The 15,533-nt window shown below is 43.1% G+C and overlaps 1 protein-coding gene across 1 annotated transcript in view; it reads right to left on the bottom strand.

Annotated features, from left to right (window-relative positions):
- The window catches only part of parm1 (prostate androgen-regulated mucin-like protein 1), a 41,315-nt gene that overhangs the window by 1,906 nt on the left and 23,876 nt on the right, over positions 1-15,533 (bottom strand). The window contains exons 2-3 of the mRNA XM_063045100.1: positions 2,466-3,518; positions 540-618 (exon numbers count right to left, since the gene is read on the bottom strand). Of these exons, the coding sequence (XP_062901170.1) occupies positions 540-618; positions 2,466-3,518 (1,132 nt within the window). The remainder of the gene's footprint in view (positions 1-539; positions 619-2,465; positions 3,519-15,533) is intronic.

Below are 15,533 nucleotides of genomic sequence, written 5' to 3'. Positions count from 1 at the left end.
AGACATTAACATCATCACCATTATGTACCATAATGTATGACATAGGCAGTCATGGTTTCATGACTATGATTACTCTTGGCAAAGTTTTCTACAGAGGTAGTTTGCCATTGCCTTCTTCTGGGCAGTGTCTTTACAAGACAGGCTATCCAAGCCATTATCAGTACCCCAGAGATTGTCTGCCAGGTGTCAGCGGCCACATAACCAGGACTTGTGATATGCACCAGCTGCTCATATGACCATCCACCATCTACTCCCATGGCTTCACGTGACCCTGATCAGGGGGCTAAACAGGTGCTACACCTTGCCCAAGGGTGACCTACAGGCTAGTGGAGGGATGGAGCACCCTACAGTTCTTTAGAGACTTATCTCCATTCTGCCACCCAATTTAAAGACATATGCAATCTGAATTCCAGCCTCTCCAGGAAATTACTGTGTACTGTGATCTAAGTGATGTGATGGGAACTTTAGCAAAAAAAGATTACTAACTGTTAATACCTCTATAATTGTAGGGTGGTTTACAGTATTGTTGTGGCTCTTACCTTGCTTTAAGGTACATGACTCCCCCGATCAGCACCAACACCACCATGATAACCACAACTGAGATAGCCACTACGCTTCCTGGAGACAGAAGACCACAAGGCAGAACAAAAAGAGAAAAACTGTCAAAATGTTTAACGCCTGCCTCCCCAGAAGATGCCCGTAACAGACTGCAATTGTTCAGAAGTACACAACTTCAAAGTAGAAAACCCTGGCATTCATTGCCAATATTACGGTGTATAAGTAGGTTGTAAGTATGATACCTCTAGCAGCCACTTTGGGAAGAGAAACTGGGGCACAGCAGCAGATGCAAGGGAAGATTTGTTACGATAATGTTGACCAGAATGCAGGTCTTGTGAGAGAGCTTTTGGACCCAGAAGGGATTGAAAGGACAGTTAGAGATTTAGCAAGATGTTGCTTCTGTTACAGTAAGAGATTGGACTATCTTGAGTTGTTTTCTCCAGAGCACTGGAGTCTAAGGGAAGACCCCTTAGACTCTGTGGTGGCCAGTGCTATCATGTTTGCTGTTGTGTGCTGGGGCAGCAGGCTGAGGGTGGCAGACACCAACAGAATCAACAAACTTATTCGAAAGGCCAGTGATGTTGTGGGGATGGAATTGGACTCTCTCACGGCAGTGTCTGAAAAGAGGATGCTGTCTAAGTTGCATGCCATCTTGGTCAATGTCTCCCATCCACTACATAATGTACTGGGTGGGCACAGGAGTACATTCAGCCAGAGAATCATTCCACCGAGATGCAACACAGAGCGTCATAGGAAGTCATTCCTGCCTGTGGCCATCAAACTTTACAACTCCTCCCTTGGAGGGTCAGACACCCTGAGCCAATAGGCTGGTACTGGACTTATTTCATAATTTACTGGCATAATTTACATATTACTATTTGACTATTTATGGTTCTATTACTATTTATTATTTATGGTGCAACTGTAACGAAAACCAATTTCCCCCTGGGATCAATAAAGTATGACTATGACTATGACCTGACAAAAGTTTATACAACTACAAGAGGCATAGATACGCAGCAGGTATCTTCTTCCCATTGTTGAAATGGCTAACACTAGAGGACATGCATTGAAGATGAGTGTGGGGTGGGGGGGGGTAAGTTCAAAGGAGATGTGCATGGCAAGTTTTTTTGTACAGAGAGTGGTGGATGCCTGCAATGCGCTGCCAGGGGTTGATGGAGGCGACTATGATAGAAACATCAGGTGGTTCTTAGAGGCACAGGAATATGCAGAGAATGGAATATGAATATTCTATAGACAGAAGGGATCAGTTTAGTTAAGCATTTAATTACTAGTTTAACTAGTTTGGCACAACATTGTGGGCTACTGTACTGTACTGTTCTACATTGTAAATGTTTACATTTCCTGGTGCAATTTTATGAGCTGTCTATAAGACAAGTCAGTCAGGAATTCTGGATAATCCCTTCATCCAGGTGAGGAGAGTGTGGGTGGAGGTTAGTTTAAGGTGCAGCTGAATAATCAGATGAGGGAGAGAGGAGATGCAGCAAGAAGGTGGATGTTCAGCCCATCAGGACCTGTGCTAGCTCCTTGTAGAGCAGGCCAGTCAGCCCCGTTCCATGTTCATCTCCATCATTCATTAGCTTCAAATACTTCTGTTTTCAAAGCCACAGTGAAGACTAAGTGCTAAGAAAAGGAGTGAAAGTATGTGGCAAAAACACTGGAAGAGAGGTAATTCTAAATATTCTGCCGATTTCCATTTGTGAACTCAGGTCTGAGATCATTTGATGGGAATGAATCTCTGGAGATGGTCACTTATGCAAAATAATTGTGAGAACTGTTGAAGTTGGAACAGCCCCTGTCAGGAATCCACTTCATTCTGTGTGGAAGGGAGGAACAGTGGGTTTCACAGAAGAGCAAACAAGGAAGGATGTTATCTACTCACTCACCTGTGCTTAGACTTGCAGCTCTTTGCTGAATTTCCCTGTGGGTCTGCTGGGTTGAGAGGGTGTTGGGTTTTGGTGTTGTGTCTGGGATCACTGAACTGGGCCAGTGTGAAAGATGTGATGCTGTGGTAGATGGAGAAGACGTAGATGTCGTAACTGAAGCTGTTGTTGCTATTATTGTCTTTCCAATAGTGGCAGCCGTGGTTTGTGTTGAAGCAGTTGCGCTGGGTTCTGTTTGGCCCACTGTGGAAGTTGCACTTGGTGATTGTGTGGCTTTGGTTGACTGCTTCTTAGCAGTGGGCGACGGTTCAACACTTGCGCTTGCTGACTGGGCCGTAGTTATGACGGTTAGTGGCATACTGACACTGGTTAACTGTGTTGAAGCCGAAGTTGACTGTGATACAGTGGTTATCTCTGATGAGGTGAATGGTAGAGTTGGATGACTAGTTGAGGTTGAATGCAATGCTGTTGTACTGCCTTTGGTTGATTGCGATCCATTGGTGACATCTGTCCTTGGTTCTGATGTACTGGTATCCGTTGATCCAGTTGAGTCTGAAGTTCTTGAATCTGACTTTATTGACTGGACTGAAGTGACAACTGGCGATGGAGTAGTATTTTCTGTCACTGATGTTCTATCAGTGGTTGCTGGTTCATTGCTGGATCTAGAATCCAACCCTACTGTACTGACACTTGAAAATTCTGTTAAACTGGAATATGCCTGGGAGGTACTTGTAGCATCTGTTGGTTGTCTACCAGATGTGTTTGTTAGGAGTGGAGTAGATTTTGAGGGGCTGCCTGTGACCGCTGAGGATCCAGTAGAAGGGTTGGCGACAGTATCTGTAGAGTACTCTGAGAGAGAGGAGCTAGGTTCGGTGCTCACAGTGACAGCCGTGGATGTTGAGATGCTTTTCATCCCTTTTGTGAAGAGCTCTAAGGTGGCTACTGATGGAGATGCGGTGAGATTCAAGAATGCAGGTTCTTCTGAACCATGTTGTGATCCAGTGGCACTGAGTAATGTTTCTGTTACGTTGCCTTCAGTTGAAATAATATATAATTCTGCAAAATAAACCAAAACAAACCATTGAACTGGGAAAACTCAACAAGTTTTCAGATAGTTATGGATAAAGGTAAGATTGGACCTTGGGGCAAGCATTAAATTGGGGAAAGGTAAATTGGTAAATTGATTTATTATTGTCACATGTACAGAGGTACAGTGAAAAATTTTGTTTTGCATGCCATTTATACAGATCATTTCATTATAAAGTGCACTGAGGTAGTACAAACAGAAGCAATAACAGAATGCAAAATAAATTGTTACAGTTATAGAGGAAGTGCAATGTAGGCAGACAAAAAGGTGTAGGTCATAACAAGGTAGATTGTGGGGGCAAGGAAAGGCTAATTGCAATAGTATTAACAGGAGTTGGGGAGAATACACTGGGAACAGCTCTTATTGGGCAGTCCACATGTGACAAGTTTAAGGGTCACCTGGTTGGTCAGAAAGGCTCAGTTCCATGGCATTCAGGATGAGGCAGCATCCTGATTTGACATTGGCATCGGCTTTGCGGGAGAAGCAAGAGAGTGGTAGTAAATGGTTACCTCTCTGACTATGACTTGTGATGTGCCCCAGGAATCAGTACCGGGCCTATTGTTGTTCGGTATAAAGATTTGAATGATAATGTAGGAAACTGGATCAGCAAATTTACTGTGAGCAAGAAAGTCAAGGATGCCAAGGTCTGAGAATCCTGGATGATATGAGATGATGCAAATATAGTCAAAACTAAAAGGGAGCATATAGTCAGTGGCCATTTTATTAGGCACCTCCTGTATGTTCGTGGTCTTATGATGTGGGTTTGTTGTGTCATGCATTCAGAGAAGCTCTTCTGCACACCACTGTTGTAATGCATGGTTATTTTCTGTCAGTTTGAACCAGTCGGAACACTTTCCTCTGACCTCTCTCATTATCAAGGTGTCTTTGCCCACAGAAATGCCGCTCACTAAGGTTTTTTTTTGTTTTTCGCACCATTCTCTGTAAACTCTCGATAGACTGTTGCACGTAAAACTCCCAGGAGATCAGCAGTTTCTGAGATACTCAAACCACACCGTCTGGCACCAACAATCATTCCATGGTCAAAGTCATTTAGATCACATTTCTTCTCCATTCTGATGTCTGGTCTGAAAAACAACTGAATCTCTTGACCATGTCTGCATGCTTTTATGCATTGAATTGATTAGATATTTGCATTAACGAGCAGGTGCACCTAATAAATTGGCCAGAGTGTATATAAGGTTTAGGAAACTAAAATCATACAGAACCTTTGAGGGCCATAAAGGAAGCAGAAAAATACTTGAACAGGAGGACTCAAAGGGATCATTAAATGACCTTGGCAAGTAGTATAAAGAGAACCCCAAAGCATTTTATCATATATCAACAACAAGTGGGTAGCCAGGGACAGGGCAGAATCACTCAGGTACCAAGGAGGAAATTTATGCCTGGAGCCAGAAGAAGTGGGTGAGATACTAAGTGAGTACTTTGCATCTGTATTCAGCAAGGAGAAGGATGTGGATGATTGTGAGATCAGGGTGACAATTGCTGATACTATAGGCTATGTTGAAATTGAGAAGAACCTTAAGAGCATTGATGTACAGAGAGATATTGGGTTGCAAGTCCATAGCTCTCTGAGTATGGTGACACAAGTAGACAGGGTGATAAAGAAGGCATGCTGCATTCTTGTCATAGTGAAGTCGAGAAGTCACATATAAAACTTTGGTCAGAGTATTGTGTGCAGTTGTAGTCGTCACATGCAGAGGCTTGTCAGAAGCTGCAGAAAAGGATCAGCAGCACGTTGCCTAGAATGGATAGGAAGTCTTTATCCCAGGGTGGAAATGACAATCACTAGAGGAGAGAGGTTTAAGGTGAAAGGTGGAATGTTTAAAGGAGATTATTGGACCAAGTTTTTCCACACACAGACACTAAGTGCCTGGAACATGCTTGAAGCAATTACAATAGTCATCTTTAAGTGGCATTTGGACAGGGACATGCACTTCAGGCAAACGAGATTAGTTTACATTGGCACAGTGGCTGGCACAGATATGTTGGGCTGAAGGGCCTGTCCCTGTGCTGCACTGTTTAATGTTCTACATTTGTGGAGATAGCACAAAGCAAGAGAGTGGACAGTCCCAGTTGTGAAGGCTTCAGAGTGAGGGAGAGACTGGGAGGAGTAGGCCAGTATATCCTGATGTGGAGAGAGGTAGGGGCAGGATTTACAGGATGCTCCAAATGATAAATGCAATTAAGAAGAAACCGATCCTAGTGGCAGTGATCACTGATTAATTGGCAAATAATTGGGCAACAGAAACAGGGGAGATGTGGGTTTGAGGGGAAGGCAGATTCAACCGGAGCTTTCACGTGGAGATTGGAAAAGAGCTGAGGGATATATTTTCAGGACTCTGGTTAAAGAGCAGTGAGTTCTGAGAGTAATCAAAAAGCTTTTCCTAGAGCTAGCTCAATGCGGTGACTGAAGACCGCTTCCCCACACTAAGTGACTACTGCCAACATTTTTGCTGTGTTTCAGGATTTCCTTGAAGTGCAGTTAATGATAGCCAGGCACAGCTGGGGCAGATAAAGTTTAACTCAATGTTTCCATTGTCCCCATGTTGTTTGGACTAAAGGGGCTTAACATTCCTGTTTATAGATATAGTTGGGGCAAACCACTCTGCCATTTGTAGCTGCTGTACCATTCAGTCTGACCACAGCTGATCCTACTTCTCCAGAGCACATTCCTGCTCTCCCTTCCCATTCGCCTTGAAGCTTTGAGGACAGACCTTCAGGCAGATTAAACTCACACCGACAGATCTCAGACAAGTTACACCACTGAACGGAATAGTCACTTCTGGGTTTTTCCAGAATCAACTCTGCTCATGTCAGAAGTACAGCAGCTCTCTCCGAGCTGGTATTAACCCCTCCCTGGGTGGATGTCCTTTGCCAAGACCAGACCAACCCAGATCAGCTCAGACACGGGGCAATGTGTGCACACTAAACAGAGAACAAGGTTACCTGGATGAACCCAGAGGGAAGTTTAAAGTAAGGGTTTAGAGTAAGGGTCCTTGACCCAGAATAGAGGATGGTGATAGAGTCAAGGATTCATATAGCACTGAAGCAGACAGCTCACCACATCCACCGCTAGTCCTCCTTACAAGCACTTGGTCTGTTTCATGCATTGATATTTAAATATGAAAGTAATAAAAGTATCCATTATGTTACGTATACTCACATGCACACATGATGCAAACACACACACACACATGAGCCCGCACACACACAATCATTTTCCTAAGAGATAGTGTATCCACAGTAAAAGTAGGCTTTTGCTTTTTTTTTTAACTGCCCATTATGCCGCTAATGCTTAGGGCAGCAATAAATGACCTCCATCTCTGTCCAAACACAGATAACTGCTCACAGATATAGAAGGATTCTTCACTGTTGTTTCCATAACAATTTTATTTTATTAGTCAGGGTTGTTAGCTCTGGGGGACTGGTGGACCACTCCTAGTCTGGCCTCTACCCTTTGACCTGTTTGGCACGGGTGACCTTATCAAGAGCCAAAGCATAAGGCCCTGACTCCAGCCAACATAGCTCTCCAGGTCATGGAGGTATGCAAGCCTCCAAACCCTATGACAAGTTTGTGGTCCGCTTGAGGGAGGCTTTCCATTAGGTAAGCATTAATATGGTTGAGCACAGATGTTTATTTATACAAACAAGTGTGTTCTCTCCACTAAAGTTCAGAGAGAAAAGTCCATCGTCTTCTGTTCCCTCCTCATATGGTGGGAAGAAACTGGAATACCCGGGGAAAACCCACCAGGGCATAGGTAGAATGTGCGAACTGCACAACGAGAACCCTAGAAGGCAGGATTGAATCCAATCATGAGAACTGTGAGGCAGAGGCAATCTGCTGCACACGGGTGTCACCCTAACAATGATGGCCCAGCATGTCCATGCTCCAGACAAGGCCAAAGTACTCACAGCCATGACTAGAAGATGTGCCAGAATGTTGGTTCCTCCTGAGATCTCACCAGCATCGAAATCAGTCTGCATGAGAGTTCTGGGTACAGAAAAGGCCATGGGACCAGACACGTCCCAGCCACAGTGCTGGGGACCTCTAGTCAACTGTCATAGTGCAGTCCTAAGACTGGCATGTACACAACAAGGTGGAAAATCGCTCAGGAATGTTCTGCTCATAAAAAGCAAGACAGAGCCAAACTGACTAATTCCTGCCCCATCTGTTTGCTCTCAATCAGCAGTTGTCATCAAAATTGTTGTCAATAACCTGCTCATCGATGCAGAATTTGGGTTTTACTCTCGTATGCATGTACAGTACAGAACAAGCCCTTCGGGCCCAACAAGCCCCACCGCCCAGCATCCCACCTATTTAACAATAGGCTAATCACAGGACTATTTCCTGGCACCACTCACTCCAACCTCATCACAACTTTGGTCCAAACATGGAGGAGAGGTGGGAGGGGGTGTCCCAATACCAAGGCAGCACTTGATGAAGAGTCTGGCAGACCTCAAAGTTCAAAGCCCCATGATCAGCAAGTCCTGGGGTCATTATCCAGAGGTCAGCGAAGTCTGGAGGTGGAGGTTAAAGCCCAAAGGTCGAAGGCCGAAGTCAGCGAGTCTGGAGCTCGAGGTCCAAACATCAAAGCGCCTGGGTCAGGGTACCTGGAGGTTGGAGGCCCAGTGCCTGTGAGTCCAGGCCAAGAAGTGGCCTGCTGTGTGTGTGTGACTGGATGGAGGTGGGAAAGGGCTTTCTTTGCTTGTTGTCTTGCTGAACATTATGCGCATGTTATGATGCTGCCGGAATGTGTGGCGCCACCTGTGGGCTGCCTCCAGGACATCCTTTAAGTTATGCTGGTTGGTAATGCAAACGATGCAATTCATTGTATGTTTTGATAAATTAATCTGAATAAATGAAAAAGAATCTAAAAGAAGTCTAATAAAGTTGAAGTCAATGGACATTAGGGCAAAACTCTCTAATTATTTAGGCGGAGATCACCTGGGACAGATCTCCATTGTTTTTTAAATGGTGCCTTTACTTGAATAACCTGATTGGCCATTAGTTTAATATCTTATTTATCTTCACCTCAGAAGGAGACAGAGTAGGGATGAAAGGCTTAGATTTTCACAACATCATCTGAAAGTGCTCCACAACCAATGTGACATTTAAAGTACTTTTTGGTAGAAAACACAAAGGAGAACTTGCGTATGGGTAGTTCCCACAATCAGCAATATGATGGATAACTAGGTAGCCCCTCTTGGTGACGATGCCTTAGAAACAGCAGGGAAAATCCTATGTAACAGACACAAAATGCTGCAAGAACTCAGCCAGTCAGGCAGCATCTATGGAGAGGAATAAAGAGTCAAAGTTTCAGGCTGAGACCCTTCAATGGGGAGAATCTTATGCTGTACAGTAGATGCCATCTAAAATAACTGCCCAACACCAAACATCAAAGTGAAATAATTTACAATATGTAAATCAATGATAAGGTACTTTACAAATGCAAAGTAGTTACAGATTTATTGGTTTATAAAGAATGAAGAACTCCATTAAGAGTCACTAAAGGGTAAAGTCCATTTCAGATTTTAGGACAGAGATCCATTAAGTGTACAGCAAGGATGAGAACTTTCCTGTCTTGAGATAGCTTAATGTTTAACACTGCATGAACTGGGAGATCAGAGGTTCAAGCTTAGACTACTAGAGTTAATAACTGAGGCATTCTTTTCTCAAGTAATCTACGTTTAACTCATCTCAAAACATTCTGAAGGTTACACAAGTAACTGTTACACTAGTGGTCACCAACCTTTTTAAGCCCAAGATCCCCTAACTCAGCCCTAGTGAAAGGCAAGATCTACCTACTAAATCGTTTAGACAAAAAAACAGTTCATATCGTACTTCCAACTTGAGGCCTTTTATTTGGGCTAATTATACTGCAGAAAGCAAAATGCCGTGGTGGAGGGAGTACATTCGGATTGGAGGGTTGTGACTAGTGGTGTCCCACAAGGATCGGTTCTGGGACCTCTACTTTTCGTGATTTTTATTAACAACCTGGATGTGGGGGTAGAAGGGTGGGTTGGCAAGTTTGCAGACAACATAAAGGTTGGTGGTGCTGTGGATAGTGTAGAGGATTGTCGAAGATTGCAGAGAGACATTGATAGGATGCAGAAGTGGGCTGAGAAGTGGCCGATGGAGTTCAACTCGGAGAAGTGTGAGGTGGTACACTTTGGAAGGACAAACTCCACGGTAGAGTAAATGGTAAGATACTTGGTAGTGTGGAGGAGCAGAGGGATCTCGGGGTACATGTCCACAGATCCCTGAAAGTTGTCTCACAGGTAGATAGGGTAGTTAAGAAAGCTTATGGGGTGTTAGCCTTCATAAGTCGAGGGGTAGGGTTTAAGAGTCACGAGGTAATGATGCAGCTCTATAAAACCCTGGTTAGGCCACACACACTTGGAGTACTGTGTCCAGTTCTGGTTCCTCACTATAGGAAGGATGTGGAAGCATTGGAAAGGGTACAGAGGAGATTTACCAGGATGCTGCCTGGTTTAGAGAGTACGCATTATGATCAGAGATGAAGGGAGGGCTTTACTCTTTGGAGAGAAGGAGGATAAGAGGAGACATGATAGAGGTATACAAGATATTAAGAGGAATAGATAGAGTGGACAGCCAGCGCCTCTTCCCCAGGGCACCACTGCTCAATACAAGAGGACATGGCTTTAAGGTAAGGGGTGGGAAGTTCAAGGGGGATATTAGAGGAAAGTTCTTTACTCAGAGAGTGGTTGGTGTGTGGAATGCACCGTCTGAGTCAGTGGTGGAGGCAGATACACTAGTGAAATTTAAGAGACTACTAGACAGGTATATGGAGGGATTTAAGGTGGGGGGTTATATGGGAGGCAGGGATTAAGGGTCGGCACAACACTGTGGGCCAAAGGTCCTGTACTGTGCTGTACTATTGTATGTATGTACATATGTATTTATTTGAATTACATAAAATGCTTTAGTCAAACTTTCAAATTAATTCAACCAAGAAAACACTGTAACCAGCATATCAAAAAGGCCATAGCTGTCTTTCTTTAAGAATATTACAATACTTCATATCTTTAATTCCAAGTTTCATTATTTAATTTTATTTCAATACGAAAAATAAATGATTAAAAATTGACTGTTGCACATAAGTTTGATGACTGGGGCTGAATACTTTCTGCTAGTTCCCTAAAATTTGGCTCATAACTACAGACAGCCAGTCTGAAACAGTCTGTGAAGTGTCTGTCAGTAAGATAGCTCCTGTACTTAGATTTAATAATTTTCATCTGTGAAAATGCAATTTCACATAGATAAGTTGACCCAAAGTAGGCACTGACTTTTACTGTACATGTGCTGAGATGAGGAAACTTCTCCCTGCTGACAAGCCCCCAAAAGTCACCATCCCTTGATCTTGCTTTAAGCTCGACGTCATTTTGCAAATCAATTATTTCCATATCTATATCACTTGGCACACCAAATACTTGCTGAAATTTGGCTGCTATCTGTTCTATATCGATCGGCAGAAATGGGGTTGAAATAAGTGCAGCAATATCTTTCATGACGTTTAACTCCCCAAAACGCCGATCGAACTCTATTACCAGTTTGTCTAGGGAAGCACAGTACTGCTCAGGGCGATAAGCATTTTTTTCCTTGATGGCCTGTAACATTTTTTCCAAGTTGGGAAAGTGTTTCAGCTTCACGTTCTTTAAATTTGAAATCCGAACACCGAGCTTGGCCTTAAACGCATTTACTGTGCTTATCATGTGGGGCAAGTGTCGGTCTTTTCCCATGAGCTCGTTGCTAAGTATGTTTAATTTAGCTGTTAGGTCTATCAGAAACCCTAAATCTAGTAGCCACGCATCATCTGACAGTTCCTCGTGCTCCTCGTTTCTTGGTGACAGAAGAGTCTTTATCTCAGGCAGCAAGTCAACAAATCGTTGCAGCACTTTGCCACCACTCAACCACCAAACATCAGCATGAAGAATTATGTCTCCGTAGGTGGCACCGAGCTCATCCAATAACGCCTTGAATAAGTGGCGCTGAAGTGCCTTTGCTCGAATCAAGTTTATCCGTTTGACCACCAGTGTCATTACATAAGAAAAAGTCCACAACCTTCCCAGCCAAGGCCCGCTGATGAATCACACAGTGATAATCCAGGAAGTCGGGAAAATCAGGGTCACTACGGCACAGTACTATGAAACCATCGCGCACACCGCGCATTGCTGGGGCCCCATCAGTAGTAATTGCCACCAGTTTATGAATGAGGATGTCATGTTCACGGACATATTTTTTAAATTCATTGTAAATATCCTCACCTCTTGTTCTCTCCTTTAAGTGCAATAGTGAGGAATTCCTCCTTTGTTGTAAAATCCTGGAAAGCCATTCTGACAAATACAACAAGCTGAGCTGTTTGCATTACATCCAGGGATTCATCGAACTGTAGTGAAAAATATTCACCGAGTGACAAGTCCTTTAACACTTGTCGATCCACGTCCTTTGACAGTAACTCTACCCTCCTTGTCACTGTTGCAGGGCCAAGAGGTATATTATGTATTGCGGTTGTGATGTCCTTTTTGTTTTTAAAGTCATTAAAAACAGTCTGCAGTAATGGCCATTGCTTCCTTGAGTAAATTGCCATCTGTAAAAAGCTTTTTGTGTTTAACCAAAAGGTGACTTACACGAAATGATGCTTCAATAGCAGCCTTATTTTGAGCAGCATGTTTTGTGAAAAACAATTGCTGGGCCTTCAACCCCAATTTCAGCTCCTCAACTTTCCTGGCACGGATTGCGCTCTTTGGGGGGCAGGTGTCTTTAAATTTCTGGTGGTGGGTGTTGTGGTGCCGCTCCAGATTCCCTCTTTTAGTCAGTGCTTGTGTTTGGTGGCACAGCATACATACACACTTGTCTTTCACCAAGGTAAATAGAATTTCCTCTTCCCATTCTGGATGGAATTTGCACGTTTTCAACTTCTTTCGTGGAGCCTCCGCCATGCTAGCTAGCTACCTTGCAGGATATCACAAGCAAGTGCCGCATATTGATGTTTGCGACAGTCTGTACTCTTATCTAACCCAATTAGTCACTTTGATGCAGCACAAGCTACGCTGAAACCATGGTGCATGGTGGAGAGGCTATACACACATGCACACTGGGCAGAAAGAACGGAACTAAAACCCTGCAACCCGGAAACAATCTCTCTTTACAAACAGCTTTCTGTAGCGGGAGTATTGCTATATTACCATTATCCTAATTAGTATTACTTATTTTTACAATGCTCACATTACAACAGTATTTGTGTATTTATTTTTCTTTTTTTTCCGGGATCTTCTGGAAAAGTCTCAAAGATTGACTGGTCGGCAACCACTGTGTTACACTATCCCATCAGCAAGTCGAAATAAAAAAGAAACACGAATTCTAGAAATCAGACATAAAAGATGATAATGCTGGAAACAATCAGCAGGTTAGGCTACCTCTGTGAGACACTACATCAGAACTGATATGGGGTCCTGGATCTGAAATGTTAACCATTTCTCTATCCATAGATGCTGCTTGACCGGTTGACAATTTAGCGTTTTCTGTTTTAGAACTAGGGGGTCACTATTTAAAAATAAGAAGTTGTCCATTTAAGTCTTATACTTCAGACACAACAGTAACATGCTTTCAAGGTTAGAGGGGAGAAGTTTAAAGGTGATTTGAAGGACAAGTTTTTTTTAAAAGGTAGACAGCGATAGGTGCCTGGTATGTGTTACCAGGAGTAATAGTGGAAGCAGGCAGTTTGGTGCATTTGGAGAGGCTTTTAGATAGAAGATGAACATGAAGAGAATGCAAGGATATGAATGATATACAGGAGTAGGACATCTGGTATAAAGTGGCATTAAAATCAGCATAATGTTGTGGGCCAAATGGCCTCTTCAATAATGTACTATTTGAAAATGTTTGCAAGGTTATAACCACTGTCTCCACCAACTCTACAGCCACTAAGATGTAAACCATCAGGTCCAGGAGACTCATCAGCCTTTAACTCCACTGGTCTGCCTAATACTCGTTCTCTAGTGTTGGTAATGACATTTACTTCCAACTGGAATAGTTCAGTATTAATGGGATGTTCATAATATCATCAATGTAAAGGACTAATTCAAGATATATGCCCTCAACCATTCCTTCTTCCTCAAAACTATTTCCCAAAGGTTCGCTGTGGTCTCCTCTCTATGTACCAGAAAAGAAAGAATTTATCATCAATTTATATATATTTTTAGTTTACTTTCACCTTCTTGACTACTTTTTCAGTCTTCCTTTGCTGGGTTCCAAATCCAGCACAATCTGTGGGCTCTTCACTAACTTACAGGTTTAATACCACAGTTGGTTTACTCCCTCTTCATCCGTAACATTGAAGCCTTCCCGATCCCTCTTAGAATCTTTCCATCTCATTGGGACAGAGTTTTATTGGGAATTATGAATTACCTCCATCGATCTTTGTAACTATCTCTACTTGTCTACTACCCATTGTCTATTTCAGCATGCTCCATCACCATTCCTTTGTCATTCTTCCTACTTATGTTTAACACAGACATTTTAGACCCAAATTTCTCATTGTGAAATCAAATGCTAAATCTATCATGTCATAATCCCTATTACTAGGGGACCCTTAACTGTGAGTTCATTTATTAAATTTGCTTTGTTACACATCACTAGATCCCAAATTGCCTGGTCCATAAGTTGGTTCCATAACATAGTGCTCTAGGAATCTCTCCCAAATGCACGCTATGAATGTGTTCTCTTGGCTACCACTCCGGTCTACATGAAAATGAAACTCACTCATGATTAAGGTGCCAATCTTTGTACAACTCCCCATTTTTTTTAAATTTATACTTTTTTCTAGAAGCGTGGTTGTAGTTTGAAGTCATCACTTAACTACTTTCTGGTTTACTTCATACCTCCACCCAAATGAGTGCCAGATTTCAATCTGCATGGTTGTGGTCACACTTCCTGCCTCACATTCACCCCACTGATGCTGCGTGACCTGTTCACTTCCTCCAGTAGATAGTTTGTTGCTCCAGATTCCAGCATCTGCAGCCTCTCGCTTCCCTTCTTCTTCTGAGCTGAAATCCCCTTTTGTAACTTGTACCTATTTCACCTCCCTACGGACTTTCACCACCACCTTTACCTTCTGGACTAAAATTTAAATATCCCTGAAGATTAACATCCTCACTTTGATCACATTGTAACCAGGTTTCTGTAGGTGGCTATCCAAATATAGCCATTTATCTCTATTGATCAGTGAGTCATTGACTGAGTTTCAGATTAGGCACGCATTTAGATGCAGAGTTCCTTATTTTATGCTTTTATACATCCTTCTATATGTTAACCCTGTCTATGGGTTTGCTTGCTTACTGTCATAGATATATAGAACAGAAACTGATCATTTAGCCCATTAAAACTACTCTCATTTATCGGACATAGAAGCTGAATTAGGCCACCTGGCCCAGTGAGTCTGCTCCACCACTTCATTATGGCTGATCCATTTTTCCTCTCAGCCCCAGTCTCCTACTCTCTCCCCATATCCCTTTATCCCCTGACCAGAATCTACCAGCCTCTGCCTTAAATATACATAAAGACGGCCTCCACAACTGCCTGTGACAAAGAATTCAAAGATTCACCACTCTCTGGCTAAAGAAGTTCCTCCTCACCTCTGTTCAAAAAGGTCGCCCCTCTGTTCTGAGGCTGTAACCTCTGGTCTTAGACTCTCCCACCATTGGAAACATCCTCTCCACATCTACTCTATCAAGGCCTTTCACCATTCGATAGCTTTCAATGAGGTCACCCCTCATTCTTCCGAATTCCAGTGGATACAGGCCCAGAGCCATCAGACACACTTCACATGCCAAGCTGTTTAATCCTGGAAACATTTTCGTGAACCCTCTCCAGTTTCAGCACATCCTAAGGGGCACAAACCTGCTCACAAGTGAGGCTCACCAGTGCTTTACAAAGTCTCAAC

Source organism: Mobula hypostoma, chromosome 4 (genome assembly GCF_963921235.1).
Source record: "Mobula hypostoma chromosome 4, sMobHyp1.1, whole genome shotgun sequence".
Taxonomy (NCBI): domain Eukaryota; kingdom Metazoa; phylum Chordata; class Chondrichthyes; order Myliobatiformes; family Myliobatidae; genus Mobula; species Mobula hypostoma.
This window is presented reverse-complemented; position numbering and strand designations above follow the sequence as displayed.